This window comes from Opisthorchis viverrini (assembly GCF_000715545.1).
Source record: "Opisthorchis viverrini unplaced genomic scaffold opera_v5_288, whole genome shotgun sequence".
In the NCBI taxonomy this organism is placed as follows: domain Eukaryota; kingdom Metazoa; phylum Platyhelminthes; class Trematoda; order Opisthorchiida; family Opisthorchiidae; genus Opisthorchis; species Opisthorchis viverrini.
This window is the reverse complement of record NW_008751946.1, coordinates 614,428-630,095: the sequence shown is the minus strand read 5'-3', so window position 1 is coordinate 630,095 and position 15,668 is coordinate 614,428. Positions and strand designations below refer to the sequence as shown.

The following is a 15,668-nucleotide window of genomic DNA, read 5'->3' as shown; positions in this document are numbered from 1 at the left end:
ACTTGTAGGGCGGTGGCACCTAAAATGTTACACACATGAGTTGGTCGGCGAGGTTTGGCCCAGAAGTTTGTGCGACATGAGGCTAATAGAAATGCGGTGGTGTTTACGAAGGTCGAAAGCAATCCACGCTTGGGAATAGGGAGGAAGTATACATTTTTGCAGGCATAACGAAGGTCGCAGGGGCTACTGAGGAGCCTGGCGTCCGAGCAAAGAGGATGAACCAGTATTCGGACCAGGCAATTCCGGTGTGGTAAGGGAACGATGACTGCCCAACAGTTCTTGTCATGGGCTGATTGGAGTAATTTTGATGAGGGTTGGAATGTAACCGGGTGCAGAAGCTGAGAAGGAGATGGATGGATTGGGGACCCATACAATAGGTTCTGTTTACTCACCCAAAAGTGAAACCTTACTAGGAGGGAAGACTTACTTTGTCTCGATTTGTCCTCTGGAGTGAGGACTGTGGATGCAAATGGTTTGTCAAAACTCAGGATATTACCACCGGTATATGGTGGTGTGGGGGTGTGTTGAGAGGGGAGAGATTCTTCATCTACACAGTAGTGACCGCCTGAAATATTTGGTTATGGCTAGAGTAAGTGCTTACTAGTTGGGTGGTAGACAGAAATTGGCGTCTACCTACGTTGTCACCCAAAATCTTTTACTTTAAGAACACTAATCTGGAGTTAGTGTGTGTATGGTTGAAGCAAAACGCTGGTCTCGATGTAATTTGGCTGAGGGATGAACACTGTTAGTAATTAAACCACATCAAATTACAAACACATCAGTTTCCATTGAAATGATTGCTTTACAGCGAATTTTTCTTGATGGGCAGCTGGAGTGGACCAAAGGTGATGACGGTGTAGCAGAGACTTAGTTGGTGGATCAGTTAAACCGTACATTTCCAACAAGTGATTTTGCATAGCGTGGCTCTGAAGCTATGACAATGACGTGCAAATTGAGTCTGCACGCTCACGATTGTCCGGCTCCTGGTAGATTGGCATCCTAACACGGCAGTTTTCGGCTTTTCAGTATAGATTTATCATTTGTTTGACCACGGATAACTAAGGATAGTTCAGTCCGTAACCATATATTTTATATTTCATTTATATTTTATTTATATTGGTTCATTTGAAGAGTTCATGAGTGGACATAGATTGTGTACTCAAAACTTCCGGGTTCAAACAGCGTATAACAAGATACCTTACTTTCACCAGTAGTATGTTCATCCTCAAGGAAAAATATCATAGTGTTCTGTTTAACCCAATTCAGCTGATGCACTTGAAGTTGGGTTACTTTTCATTCGCATCATCTGTCCATACACAGTATTCACGGACCGTAGAGATGATATGGTTATCCAACCAGTTTAGGCATTCGCGGGGTGTCTGACGGCCAGATTCTGTTCCAAAACTTACAACAGACCATTGTGGATCAGGTTTTCCGGCAAGGATTGTCCCTGGATAATAGTGTCCTACGGAATCTGTGGAGGTCGCTTCGTAGCCTACCATCAATATGAAAGGGACTGTTGTGAAGGGACTTTGTGAATAGTGGTAGTCCTTACGGAGGAGCCACGAAACTTTGTGAAAACTCATAAGATTTATGAAAAACCAAAGAAGTGAGAGCTTCACAAGTGTAGAAGAGGTGGCGACGCAATCCACCTTGTAGGGTTAACTCTTCCGTGTACAGAGAAAATCTCTTCTAGTTGCACCGTGCCATGATGGGAGAAGGTGAGGTTTTTCACGGATTTCACAAAAATTCAAGCTGTGTCCTCAGTTAAACTGCTGGTGGTTCTGCTGGGTAAAGAGATAGACGGCACCATGATGAGTGACTTGTCTTGGGTTGTCCACTGGAAAGAGATCGAGAGAATATTCTTAACTCAGGTTGTACTGATGCCTGTTGGTTCGTTCGTTGAGCTGGACAGTTTAGTTGTAAACTTTTCATCACCAGTAGGGGGTATATCATCAGTGGGTTATAAATGGAAGTGCGTTGTGAGTAAAAGTACAAAGTTGCTGTGCTTGCGTAGGCTGATATAGGGACTTCTTGGTCGATCATTGGTCGCTGGAGTGAGTATTAATGTCACCTTGTTGGTTCACCTGTCACATAAATGACGAGTGCCAAGGTGGCGTTGAGAATTGACCTCTCCGGTCTATCGATCGTGAATTTTGTCCACTTGCCTCCTATCTCTTGATCCCTTGGTTTAATGGCCGGACCTGACCCAGTGTTACTATTGCGTTGACTTTCCCTGCTGGTAGCACTACTTAGACAAAATCGACTTCGACGCGACGATTGATTGAATCCTTTTGGAAGAACCATGCTTTCGGGAATTCCCTCCCGTGTCTTGTACTTCTACTTTCCATGATCTTCATTTTTCAGGATTAAACATATGCCATCCCAAGACTTCATGTATGCGAATAAGAGGAACTGGGTTGTCTTCGGAGAGTTGCGTTGTTCCTTTACCCATGTAGGAAGTTTTCTTCCAATCTGTCCAATGTAATATTTGTCGCAGTCCGCGAAGTTGATTCGGTGCGAGACCTTGTTTCTTGCGCCTTTGGTCATGAGATCAGTTTTCTTGATGTACCGGCTGAATTTAGGGCTATTATGATTCCTTCCAGTTGTAGTGATCATGCTGTGAATTAAGTTATGCCCTTGATATACGAAAGAAATATCCGTTTCCTCGGTTGGTCATGCTGTTGATTTTGCTGTCACGGATTCATGATAGCTATTGTTTTGAAACACGCGCTACAGGCATGTTTGAATTTTTATGTACTGCAGTGCTTCTCTGTTCTCCTGAACAAGATTTGAGTGGAACTGTTCTTGTGGTTCACCAGATGGTTGCTGTGGTGACCTGGTATTTGTATCTTCCACCGATGCACACATATTCGAAGATTTCCGTCCACTTTTCCGCCCACCAACAAATCCATAAATGGTATTCCGTTATTCGTTTCAGTATCAATTGTATATCTTCAAATACCGTGTTGAGCACTTCATGCGCACTTCCTACCACATCCCGTTGAATATTAACTACAGTATCATCCACAAAACCTATCTAGAGCTTCGGTCGAATGACCGGCAGCATAATATGTTCTGGTTTCCGTATTACTGTTCTGGCGATAGATCCATTGCAGTCTCTTGTTCACGGGATGTTTTTCTCGGTTAAAAAAGGGCTTTTAGGAAACGTCGGCCACATTCACATGATGCAGATAGTCAAAGAAACTATACTATTTACGTCACACTGCCGTCACACTTCAGGCGCTCTACGCCAAAATATATAGCTCTAGGAAACTAGTGTAAAACCGTCCCAGCTGTATCCTGTTCAGTGGTATTGATCACCAACCGGTGTGAGTTAGTGGTGAGAGCTCACTCAATTACCTTAAGTATTGAACCCAAAATATGCCCTGTGTCTGAGCTATCACACTAGCTTTTAATTAGCTAGTGTCCCGTCAAATCACACTGCTCGGGGTTGAGACCCGATATGCAGTGTCCAAACTACTATTGTAACAAAACCATCATGATTAGAACACGTGTTAATTTAGTACCAATTTAGTACGATACAGCTGAGATTACACTATCTCCACGAATACACTCGTTTGCATATCAGTTTGATTTTGGCGAACCTGGCTAAATCTCTCATTTGTGAGGTTCTCAAGAGATTACACTACATAAAGTCCTGACCCGTTGAATACACGTAAGTTTCCTCAAGTCAAAAGTGCTAAAATCATAGTGCATGGAATTGTCAACTGAAGGACAACTTACCCAGTACTAAATATTCCAGGACTACCAAACTATTTCGTTGTTGAATGAGACTCATCTTTTGCTTGAGAGGGCTCAGCAAATTCCGCCTGAAAACTATGTAGAGAATTAGGTGGAAACAGTGTATTCGCTGTGTGAGCCTAGACGTTTATCTGGACTTACCAATGATCAGCAGGGTTTATTTGACGGTAGCTGAGCCCTTAAATTTTCTATTCAGAGTGGCTATCAGAAACCGTTTGAAATGATATTTTTGTCAGGACCTAATTTCGCTATGTACATTTTTAGAGTTCCTACTCTCGGTGTGCCTTATACAAGTGCTCAGACTCGAACCTGCACAGTATTCACTGGCTACGACCTAATCGCTCCGGTGCCCTGCGATTACCGGGCACTTCCATGGTGCCAGATCAGCGTCTTTGGAGTGGGTGAGGCCCAGAGGAGGCACCCAAGTCAGTGGGTTCAGAAACCTATCATGGAATGGATGTACGACAAAGAAAACCAAACTGCAATCCAAGAACATGCAGAGAACCACTGAGGATGGTCACTGATTTATGACTGAAGATAGTGAAGACCAAATATTGACAGTGATATGGTACAGTTTTTCTGCTAGTTATCAATACACTTGAGCACTACATTGTTGGGCCTATCATTGGAAGGGATCTACAACTTGAGTCAGATCATAATGGAGACACAATTCTGGGGAAACTGTGTTTGTTGTTTTTATGTGATTCGTCTCAGTACCCATAATCATAGGAGTGTCCCAAGAGAGGGAACCTCACAGGTAACGGGACGTTTTCCTCATTCTTTACGTTATGGCTCATATTCTAGCGAACAACAGAAGCATTTTCGATCTCTCCAGGGAGTGATATTCGTCTGCGAGGTTTCTGTTTGTGACTTTCTGAATCGAGGTTTCATTGATTTATTTTTGACCCTTTATTGAGATCGAGGATAAGTGAGTTACCTTTATTAGTGAAACTAATTTCATAGAAAGGGTAAACGAGAAACTTCTACTATACTTCATACCATGCAGTAAGGAGAAAGGTACTTACGAAACCAGTGTGGATGTATGGGAAAAAGGACAAAACAATGTCAATAAATACAGCGAAAAGTGTTCTATACAATGATGCTTAAATTTTTAATGATATGGATATCGAGGTTGTATTATTTTTAGATCATGATAGTTCTGAGTTCCCCAACAGTACAAAACGTGTGGTTAATGACATACTCGGTTTTCTTGGGATGAATCTAAAGTGAGACTAAAATGTAACGTTCCCTGTAAGTATTCTTCAGCCGCTCCTGCTGCAAGAAAGCTACATTAAGAAAGGCGATTCAATCTGCTGAATGCCATTCCAAATGAAGCATAAGGTGGCTGTGTGCCACACACTCAGGACAGAAGGAGACTCAGGGGAATTTCAGAGTAATCTGTCGTCAACACCGACTTAGAGAACACTTACCGCACCGTATGCAAGAATTGATGTTCAAGTAAAAAAACATGCCCGGTAGAAGATCGGGGAGTAGACAAAGGCGTTAGTGAACTGCCCAGAGATTTCATCCAGCTTGTGAGTATTGTTGAGGCAGATAGTGATATCTTGGCTACCTTTCCAAATGAAAAGTGAGGCGGTTTTTGTAGAAAATGTGGTGAATAAAAAGTTTAGATGAAGTTTGGTTGAGCTTTCTGTTAACATCAACTTAATTTGCAAACTAATATTCCTCACTACGTATGCTCGGTTTGTTGTTCAGGGCTTGGTAGAAAAGCGGAGACTACGCGCACTTGATGAACCCCAAGAAGAACAAAACCGGTGATGGATTGTCTAAAGTCTTCATCGACATTATAATCAGTGTTACTTGTGGTATCCCGGATGCATTCGATGGGCTCCTTTAGGGTGCTCGAGCCTAGCCAATACAAAACTCGACTAGTCCTATAGTGAAACAACGATGTGTTCAGGTGGATGGTTGCATTCTCATTTTGCCATAATCTATTTAGAACGTCGATTCCGGGTGTGACTGTTACGATATGACAAGAATCATGCATAGATCGCTCCACATCTATACAGGGATTTGAGTTCAAATCTGGTCATGAACTCTAGCTGAATTAAAAACTGTTCTGTCTTGCTGCACCTATACGATCTGCCAACCTGCACGCATGATTTGTCGGTGCAGCACACGGGCTGGGCATGAAAGTTATAATTTCGCATTGATGGTTCATCTACCGGATGCCATTTATTATTTGCAAAGCAATATATACGTTGTATCCATACAGGGAGACCATACAAAGGGAATGACACGAAACGACGTCATATGAGGGCTGGATTCCTCTAATAGAGATACGTTTCAATACATCTCAATGAACCAGCTAAATAAGGTTTTTCCGCAGGAATCTTTAGTGGAAACAGGCTTTCCAAAAGGAAGTCTGCTGTAGCCGTCATCGTGAACGTCTGTATTCAAGGGCTAGCGAAGGAGCAATATTCAGCCAGCACGTGTTCGTCAATCCTTTTCGCACTACGTGAACAGATGCGCCTACACACTATCGAAAACAGCATTCTGCTGACAGGATAAGAAATTCTGCAGTTACCTAATTTCGAGTGACAAACGGCAGTTATTGAAGAATGATTCATCTTGATGTGTCCAATATGACGGTAGCTCACCGTTTTGTCTGGCTTGATAAGGTCACAGCAGTATTTCAGTGAAAAGATTTGGCAGACTGTCCGACCAGATATAGCCGATCTTCTTGTACATACATACATGTGTTTGAGTCAACTACATGAACTTTTGGTGACTAGTGCGGGATCTGACATCCGACCACCGTCGACGGCAATGCAGTGAAGCGGACTTCACATAATTCCGAAATTACCCAAGGGTTATTAAGCACGATGAAGCTATTTGAATGGAGACTGCTAAATGACGAAGCTAGGTTCGATGAATTAGGATCTAAGCATCATAGACATCAGCGACAGGTCCTGAACCTGAGCTTGGGTTTGGGTCACTGAACAGGCATGCATAACACAGAAGTCAAGTCAACTGCATTCGGCCTGTGAGTACATTAGCGCAAAGTTTACACAGAACTTTCAATATCACTTCCATTAATCATCCATACAAATTGACATTTTTATGGACTAACCGATGGCCTTTGGTGGTCATTGCAGATCACCCCTTCCATGTAGCCTTCGTTCTCACGTGAGAAGTAAAAAGCTGGATCGACCGTCTCTCTTGCATATAGATGGACCGCTGAAATATTAGATTTGTTTAGAAGCAAGGTTGTCATTCGGTTGCTTATCAGTTTCTCGCAATTCAAAACAACAGTTCTTAGAGGGTAGCCAACTGGATCTTCACTCTGACAAAATTTATTCCCCCAGTGGTTAAGAGGGCCATATTTAAGTATCTTTATTGTTTGGTGAGAGTGTTTGAAAGCGTCTGTCACCATAGCATCCGTGCAATTGTTTCCCTAACAATGACTGATGAAGATGAAAACATGTGTCCCTTCTTATGTTCGATACGCTAGACTGAACTGACCAATCACGTCGGATCTTCGATTAACATGGTCTGTAGAAGACATTGTTCGCAAGTTAGTACACATTAATTTATGCTCGCTTAAGCACAGGCCTGTTTCGTGCCGCCGTCACTGTCAGCACTGCTTCTTTCGTAACATATTCAACATTACCTAATCGCCCATGTCCACAAAAGCAGAGAAGCGCTACACAGACGCTCAGCTACAAGCACGGTTGTCAAAACTTGCACCTGATCAACAAGTGAGTTACTTCACTGGAAATATCATTGTAGCGTATTGACAAAAATGTGTGGTTTGCTCGTTCCCACCGAAGCACCAAGGCGACGTGAGAGAAATAAGTACACTATGTACTGAATCAGCTTCTTCTTAGGGCAGCAACAGAAGCTAGTTAGGTTAAGGCCTTGCGAAAGCCAGGAAATGGACAATTTTGATGAGCAGTGGCTTTCCGTTGGAGTAGATATCCACAGGACTGACCTAAATCACTCATTCGGCACATTTTCTACAAAATGAATGTAGTCTTTCTGACTAATAGATTACGAGTTATTATAATCGTTATTCAGTTATTTTCGGGGTTTTTCGACCCTGTTTTGATCCCTTTACACAGAGTTAACTCGCCAAACTGAACCGAGTGCAGTGCATATTGAGTGGAACTTGATGCCGATGCAGTGGGTTGGTTTAATAAGAGCGAAACTCGAGTCCAGTGGTTTCCTTTGGTGTGGACTCACCGGAATAATTACGCCAGAACAGGAACACGGCCGTTCAAACGAGAGTGGTGTGGCTATGAACAATTTCATTTGTATTGGTGGTTTCTTGGGACCCCTAACAATCATCTACATATTTCACTGGTAAATTTATACGGAATTACCGCACTTCAGAGATTTTCTAGTGGCTGTACTTTTTAAATCACTCTTGGAGCTACTATCATATTGTTTGGACGATTCGGCAACCACTGCAATGATTCTAACCTAGGAAGAGCTCCTCTAGGGATAAAATACCACACGATAGGAGAATTTCCTCTTGTTACAATTTTTGGAGAGAGCAGCCAGGATAAGAGTACGATTAGGGGAAAATCAATGGATAAAAGTGATGGATTTATGCAGTAAAATTGCCCGACTGTAGAAAATATGGCCTGAGTGACAACAGTAAACTTATTGGTAACATGAGAATAACTGGGATCTTTCAACTGAGAGTCCATGAGTAAATCCAATCAATGCCGAAGTCAATCTAGCCGAGAAACACTGTGCAGTTGTTGCTTTCCCAGTGGGAATCACTATCAGTAGTTCGAAAAGCTTCGAACCCACGACCAGCCGACTAGTGTTTGAACACTCAGCCGTTCGGCCGCGAGTGGCGGTTCGGTGGTTAGATTTCCATTTGGGATGAACGCGCTTCATGACTAGATTGACTTTGGTGTAGAGTGAGTTCAATTGTAGGGCGAACTTTTGATTGAAAATTTCGAAATTCCTCCATACTGCTAGAGGCCACATGTAGCTCAGAGGAAGACTAACTCAGACGACGAGCAAAACCCCATCTGAGAAATTGTCACTCTAGGAGCCAGCCAGCATGTGATCACGTGATGTGGTGTCACTGACTGAGTGGGGGTGCGCTATATCCTGTCTATGTTCGCGGTAGTCACATTACTGATCAGCAGCTAGAGAAAGAACAGTAAAATGTCCAACTACTAACCGAGGGGTGGTGGGTTCGAATCTCCCCGGAGTTTCACGAGATGCGCAATAGGGATGAAACAGCCATACAGTGCTAATAGGCTTTTCTGTATAGATTGCTGTCACTTAGAGAAAGGGCTTTTGATTGAAATGTACTTATTGTTCAGCTGGTTAGGTAAACCTGACAGAAACTCGAGGACCTGCGACCGGTTTCACGAATGAAGAGGGTAACCCTACCTGGTTTAGTTTTACTGGATCCTGATGGACGGAGGGTTTCACTCAAAAAGGAACAGCACTGTTGATTACGTCTCGTTTTGAAAAAAACTCTGTAGAGCTCCAATAAGTTTCGGCTTTATGTCATTTGGATGCCACGGAGCACCGGAAGTTCCACACTCGTTCCGTTTTGGTGACATGTGTTCTCTCGTGCAAGTGGAGTTGGTCGAATAACTTAGTGCTAGTTAACAGAGGAAAGCTGTAGTATCAACAACTGCATCTGTTCGGTGTTGTGTGCCAAATTTGATAACGACGAAAAGAAAATCTCCGTAGTAAAGGTTGGGTCTGAAAAAAGTTGGCCGTAAAGACAAGTGAACCGAAATTTTACCACCATATCAGCAGTCATGTCACCTTATTTTGGCGAAATCGGTCTGCGCGAAACGCTAGTAAATTTTGGAATGGCCCTATGTTGAAGTAGACAATCGTGAATCCAATGGTGAGCACTTTACTTATGCGTGTTCAGGAAGCTTTCAAGATGACGAGGGGACGATTTTAGTTAACCCCATGGAATTCGTTCCTCGGTGGCACTCACCACACTATTCGTATAAATCATGTACGAGATACTCTGTCTAAATAAAATTATTGTACAAAAACTTTAACGCACACTTTAACGCATGGAACAAAATTAAACTCATATTTATTGGGTACCATAACTAATTATCCTACCGTCTGTCCGCTTTGGCTACTGGGATAACAAACCTACCACCACTGCTATCGTAACCAGAACCTCGAACTTTGTCATGAATCATGAAAAATGATAAGAAACGGATAGCTATAGGTTTAGAAACGAGGTGATAGGTTGACAAATCGACCACTGGGCCCGGAAATCTCGAATAATCAGCCGGATTCTGAAGCTGATCCATCATTGAATTTGTATGCTACATGAACTGAACATGAAATATCCGTTTGTGTACTGACAACATTGCATGCTACTGTCCTATAGCAGGGGGTTTTAAGTAGACAAATTATACTACACAATATTATGCCTATTAAGGATACCACCCGAAGTGACAAAACAACATTCCCTGTTAGTTATGAATTAACGAGACACCCCCAAGGGAGGCCAAAAACTTCTCTGACTGATTCGTATAAATCATGTACGAGATACTCTGTCTAAATAAAATTATTGTACAAAAACTTTAACGCACACTTTAACGCATGGAACAAAATTAAACTCATATTTATTGGGTACCATAACTAATTATCCTACCGTCTGTCCGCTTTGGCTACTGGGATAACAAACCTACCACCACTGCTATCGTAACCAGAACCTCGAACTTTGTCATGAATCATGAAAAATGATAAGAAACGGATAGCTATAGGTTTAGAAACGAGGTGATAGGTTGACAAATCGACCACTGGGCCCGGAAATCTCGAATAATCAGCCGGATTCTGAAGCTGATCCATCATTGAATTTGTATGCTACATGAACTGAACATGAAATATCCGTTTGTGTACTGACAACATTGCATGCTACTGTCCTATAGCAGGGGGTTTTAAGTAGACAAATTATACTACACAATATTATGCCTATTAAGGATACCACCCGAAGTGACAAAACAACATTCCCTGTTAGTTATGAATTAACGAGACACCCCCAAGGGAGGCCAAAAACTTCTCTGACTGTTAGCGAATATACGTTCATTTGCAAACTAATTTGGTTCTTTCGAGAGACGCACCTGGAACCCAGCTGAATCTCTCGTTTATGATGTTCTCAGGCTGTCGATGGATTTTCAGCAACCTTATGAGTAGTACATTACAAAGATTCTCTGACTGTTATTTATCTCTTCAGAGGAGAACAGTGTCTAGAGAAAAAAAACCGGACAAGCATAAAACTCGCATTCATGCACACAACTTAGAGAAACTGTGTAGGGAGCATAAGTTGGACGCAGACATACAATGAAAAAAATAAAAATTAGGGTAAAAAATAAAATCATATAGACAAACTAAATCAATCCCGACTCACACAAATACATCGCTCACCTATTACATCAAAACTAAGGTGGGAAAACCCGACTATTAAATCTGATAATCATCCGATTTTTCTCGACTTGCATTCAAGCGTGAAAAATGTGCTTTGTTGTACGCAAAAGTCCGTACTATTCAATTTTTCAGACATTTTCATTTTTATCAAAATCCGCGAAATTTTGCGCTGCCAGAATGTTTTGATATTCGTTCATCAAACAAACATATTTTGGTGGACATACTGTGATCACAACCGTATTTTAGAAAATCCGGGCTCTGTTTACCAGACTTTTGGATCTATCCGGCAGCTCGGAATCAAACCCGTTGTGATTTTAGTCAAAAGTCCTAGGTGAGCTTTGACACACTATGGAATCGTACACATATTTTCAGTTCATCGAATATCCGAACTAGATAAGGCATTCACTTACACGTACTGGTTTGGTCATGCCTATCAGTGGCTAGGCTGCACCCTAGTACGGTCTTTTGACATTTTCGGGGTTGGAATGGGGAAAAGACCTGTACAAGTAAAGTGAACTCCGTGTTTCACCACTATCAATGCGACAGTTAATTGTTTGAGAAAGATAATGGTAACTGGGCGATGTAAATTTATCATGTGTCACAGCACGACCGATGAATCTGATGGACTGGTTCATAGAAACTCCGAATCAGTGAACCGCTGTTGAGTCTAACGTATTCTCATGGCAAAGTGGAAATCTGAAAATGATCTCAAATGTCATTGTAGTCTTTTAATTACTGCGACATACAGCAATTTTGACGATTATATTTATTGCTCCAGTGGGGTCCTGATCTCCACAATCTAGAAATCGCTTCGTATCAACAGTTTCATGGGTTACCCATGAACTGTGCGAAAAATCGCTCTTACTTCCTACACCTATATTCACCTCAGCCGGGACTTTGTTCTCGCCCTGAAGCTAATCTATGCTGGAAGGTCGAAGTGCACTTTGCAGCTGTTTTGTCTTTAAAGGAGATAGCCAGCAGTACAAATTGGCAATTTCGCGGCATACAGTTAGCTCAGATGCACTGCTTGTTTGTTGGTCTGTTCGCCGAGCTTGGCAGCTGGATTACAAACGCTTCATTACCAGTCGGGATGATGATCGTCAGTGCGGAGTCAAGTGATGAAGCGTTTGCAATCCAACTACCAAGCTTGGTGAAACAAAAGTACGAATGTCGGGATGATGATCGTCAGTGCGGAGTCAAGTGATGAAGCGTTTGCAATCCAACTACCAAGCTTGGTGAAACAAGAAGTACGAATCTTGCGGAGCTCCAGAGTGTCTTGAACCCGCGACCTACCTGTTAGTAGTGTGAATACTTTTGACCAGGAGCGCCTGTCATTAGGTGTCCTTAGTTTGTAGTTAGAAAACAGCAACACTCACCCTTCCTGATGATTTACAATAAGGGTCAAACAGCTGTACAATGCTTCTCGGCTTTTCGGCACACGTTGGCTTCACATACAGTACGAAATCATCATTAAAAATTCCCCATACTGATATTTAATACAGAAAAAACCAAGTGCTACATCACAGGCCAGTCCAACACTCACTTCTTAACGTTTCACCACATTCAGCGCAATCAGTTGTAGAGATAACCGAAGCAATTTTCACCTCTTCCATTGTTATTTTATCAAGCATTGTTTCTTCCGGTACGCGGATCCACTGCTCAACGAGGAGTCGGACATGTACTTGTCAGTTATTTCCAAATGTCGCATGTCGTTTGCTGACGCAATAGCCAAACTGAAACAAACTGAACCGACAGATGAGGACGAAGTGGACGAAGAAGAATCCACGGAAGTGGCGAATTCAGGTAAACATTAGACTACTAGGGTACTACTTAAACAGTTGTAGATGAATTCACTTGTTTTCTTTCATCAATCTGAAATGGTTGTCACGTTTGTGAGGCTACAATTTCAGATACTGGAGACCCATCTCAGTGGAGCTGAGAGTCCCACAAAATATTCCGGAATCCAAGAAGATGATCTCCCAACACGGGGAAGAGAACAGAGAAGTGACAGAAAGCTGGGTTGACTGATTTGAAGTTAATGCCATCTATCTACCTGTCAGTGATTAAGTAGGTTAGGACAAACGGTGTTATCAAATATCATGTGATCATGGGGGATAATGTGACATTGTGCATGGTGGAACTGTCTGTCGACATGCCTTATGTGTTCGCTTCTTGTTGGAATTCCAGATAACGTGAATATTTCCACCCCCTTATTGGGCTGAAAATTGGGATGATTTTGTTGCTCTAAACTGTTTCACAAAATGGGAAGTTTGAAGTAACAGCACATCGTATCGGGATAAGACGTCACCGCACTATGCTGTTGTGATTTGTGAAACTTCCGATATTATACGCTATAAAAATCCGAGCCGAGTTTAGCTCCAAACTTTTAAACAAAGTAGTGTATCTTGTTTACATTGGTGTTGGGTTTCAGTCAAGTTATTGTAAACTGCACGAAATAGCTCATGGTTAAGACGCGGCCTTACTAACCGAAGAGTCCATGGTTCGAACCCAGTCTCGGCATATCGACTGCTTCTGTCTAGATCTGGGCAACCTCGCAGTATCTCAGTCCTCTTGCTTCCTTTGGATGACGTGTAACTCTAGGTACAGAAAGTGCATCACAAATGAACGATAAATATATGATATTTTATTAACTGAAAATGTCTGCTTGTGTTTAGGCTGGTTGTTACATTCCATATTTCAGTCTGTGTGACCATTAGCAGCTAGATAGATCAGAATAGCATACAGGCAGTCAGAATGATTATCTTTGCTATTTCCTGTTTAGTCCCTTGGTAATGTCTGTATCCCTGTTGTATTTGCATAAAGGATAAGTTTTTAAATATCATACCTTAGAGTAAGTTTCTTAGCAGGTGAAGATACCTCGGTGTGTGCTATTTAATGGGACAGGGAAAGTAGTCGGGCCAATTTGTACCAAGCCATGCACAACAAAATCCCTAACGTCAATCTTATTGTTCAACAAGGTAAACTATTTCTCACTAGAAAAGTCGTTGTTACTAGAAGGTTAAACAGGTCGATAAAGCAAATCAATCCACTGCGAGCCAATCTGACCGGAAAAATATCACGAGCGGTTGCTTTCAGTAGAGATACCTACGAAGATTCAACCTTCTTTACTTTTCATTTTATGCATATTCCTACAAACTGTTAAGGACACCATGAATCTTTTCAAGTATATTTCACGCAAATGAAACCCTGGAAACGGATCCGAATAGCAAGTAAAGGCAAAAGCAAGCAAAAGACAAAGTATTCACGTTTCAACCCCATGAACGAACTTGCCACAAGAGGTTTTGCAAGATTATGGAGTCAGTGATTTCTGATGGGCACGAACAGTAGGCGACCGTTCGACTGCATGATCTTCATATCTGATGGATACACCGCTAGTTTTGCTATAATTTACACGCCATTTCAGCTCCAGTGGCGGACATACAAAATTCAAATACAGGAAGGTAGATCGCACTGCTTTTGCTCATTGGTTATTGAGTGATTCTCACGGTAATGAATAAACCAGAATAATGAGGTTTAAAAGTTATATATCCTTGCCTGTAAGGTAACGCTCCTATAGGACTATGAAAGCTAGCAGGACCAGAGTACGGGAAAGATAAGGCTTCCTCAACTGCCCTTCGTCATCTCTGTGTGGGAGTGAAGCATTGATTATGGAGTAAAAAATCCAACTGTGACAAAGAGACTAAGGCTCAGTGGTTACAGCGTGAATTTACTGACCGGGAGGTCCGTGGTTCGAACCCGACCACTGCCTTTCGACTTCCCTTGCCCAGGCTTGAGCAACATGACAATATCCCAGCCTTCGTGCCTCCTACTAGTAGCATGGCAGCTAAGCACCGAAAAAGTGTTACACCTGAACGATTATTTCTATTATCTAGCTAACTATCTATCTATCGTGGTGCTACAAGCTGCATACCGCAGTAGCCCATTGAGCTGTACTGGAGAATGTCCACAATCTATAAGGTCTGTCCTACCCGGTTGATCAATAAGTGGAGGTATGAAAAAACGGTTTCCCGACCCGGGATTGAACAGATCTAGCGGTTTTTTCAAAACCTGAGCTACTCGTGTAGTCCCAAGTCAACTACTCTACTCTTATTTCTGTTTAGGTTTGGGCCCCTTGGTAGTATCTCAAACTATACCGTTGTGAAATTCACATAAAATTACTTTCATTCCACGTCGGCTTTCGAGTGATAACATCAGTCGGGTCGCCGGGTACACCGGGGCCGATATGAGACGTCTGACGACCTCCTTCCTTCTTCATTGTTTTCCATTAAATGGCGGCCTGTCCCACTTGACAGTTGCTCCTAAGTAGATCCTATCTGTGTACACAGCAGTCAGGCACCTACGGAACTGATCATCGCACGCTGTTTCTCTAATCTACCACGTTTCAGGCTTCAACCTTCTGTTTTTATTCCAGCTCTTAACATGATAACCCTTGGGCACATCTACCAACAAACAGGGCATACTCTACATACGTCTCCTCTATCTCT

General features: G+C 42.3%; 2 protein-coding genes across 2 annotated transcripts in view; one reads left to right on the top strand and one right to left on the bottom strand.

Moving 5' to 3' along the window:
- Positions 1-428: 428 nt before the first annotated feature.
- On the bottom strand, positions 429-15,439 carry T265_14899 (hypothetical protein; the record flags this gene model as incomplete). The annotated part of the gene is made up of 2 exons (XM_009175728.1): positions 429-565; positions 15,343-15,439. Coding segments are annotated over 2 exons (234 nt in total), but the record flags the coding sequence as incomplete, so codon positions are not given.
- T265_09607 (hypothetical protein) overlaps positions 7,335-15,668 on the top strand; it is a gene marked incomplete at both ends in the record, with an annotated part of 34,866 nt that continues 26,532 nt past the window's right edge. Inside the window, 2 exons of the mRNA XM_009175722.1 lie at positions 7,335-7,487; positions 12,792-12,966. Of these exons, the coding sequence (XP_009173986.1) occupies positions 7,410-7,487; positions 12,792-12,966 (253 nt within the window). The remainder of the gene's footprint in view (positions 7,488-12,791; positions 12,967-15,668) is intronic.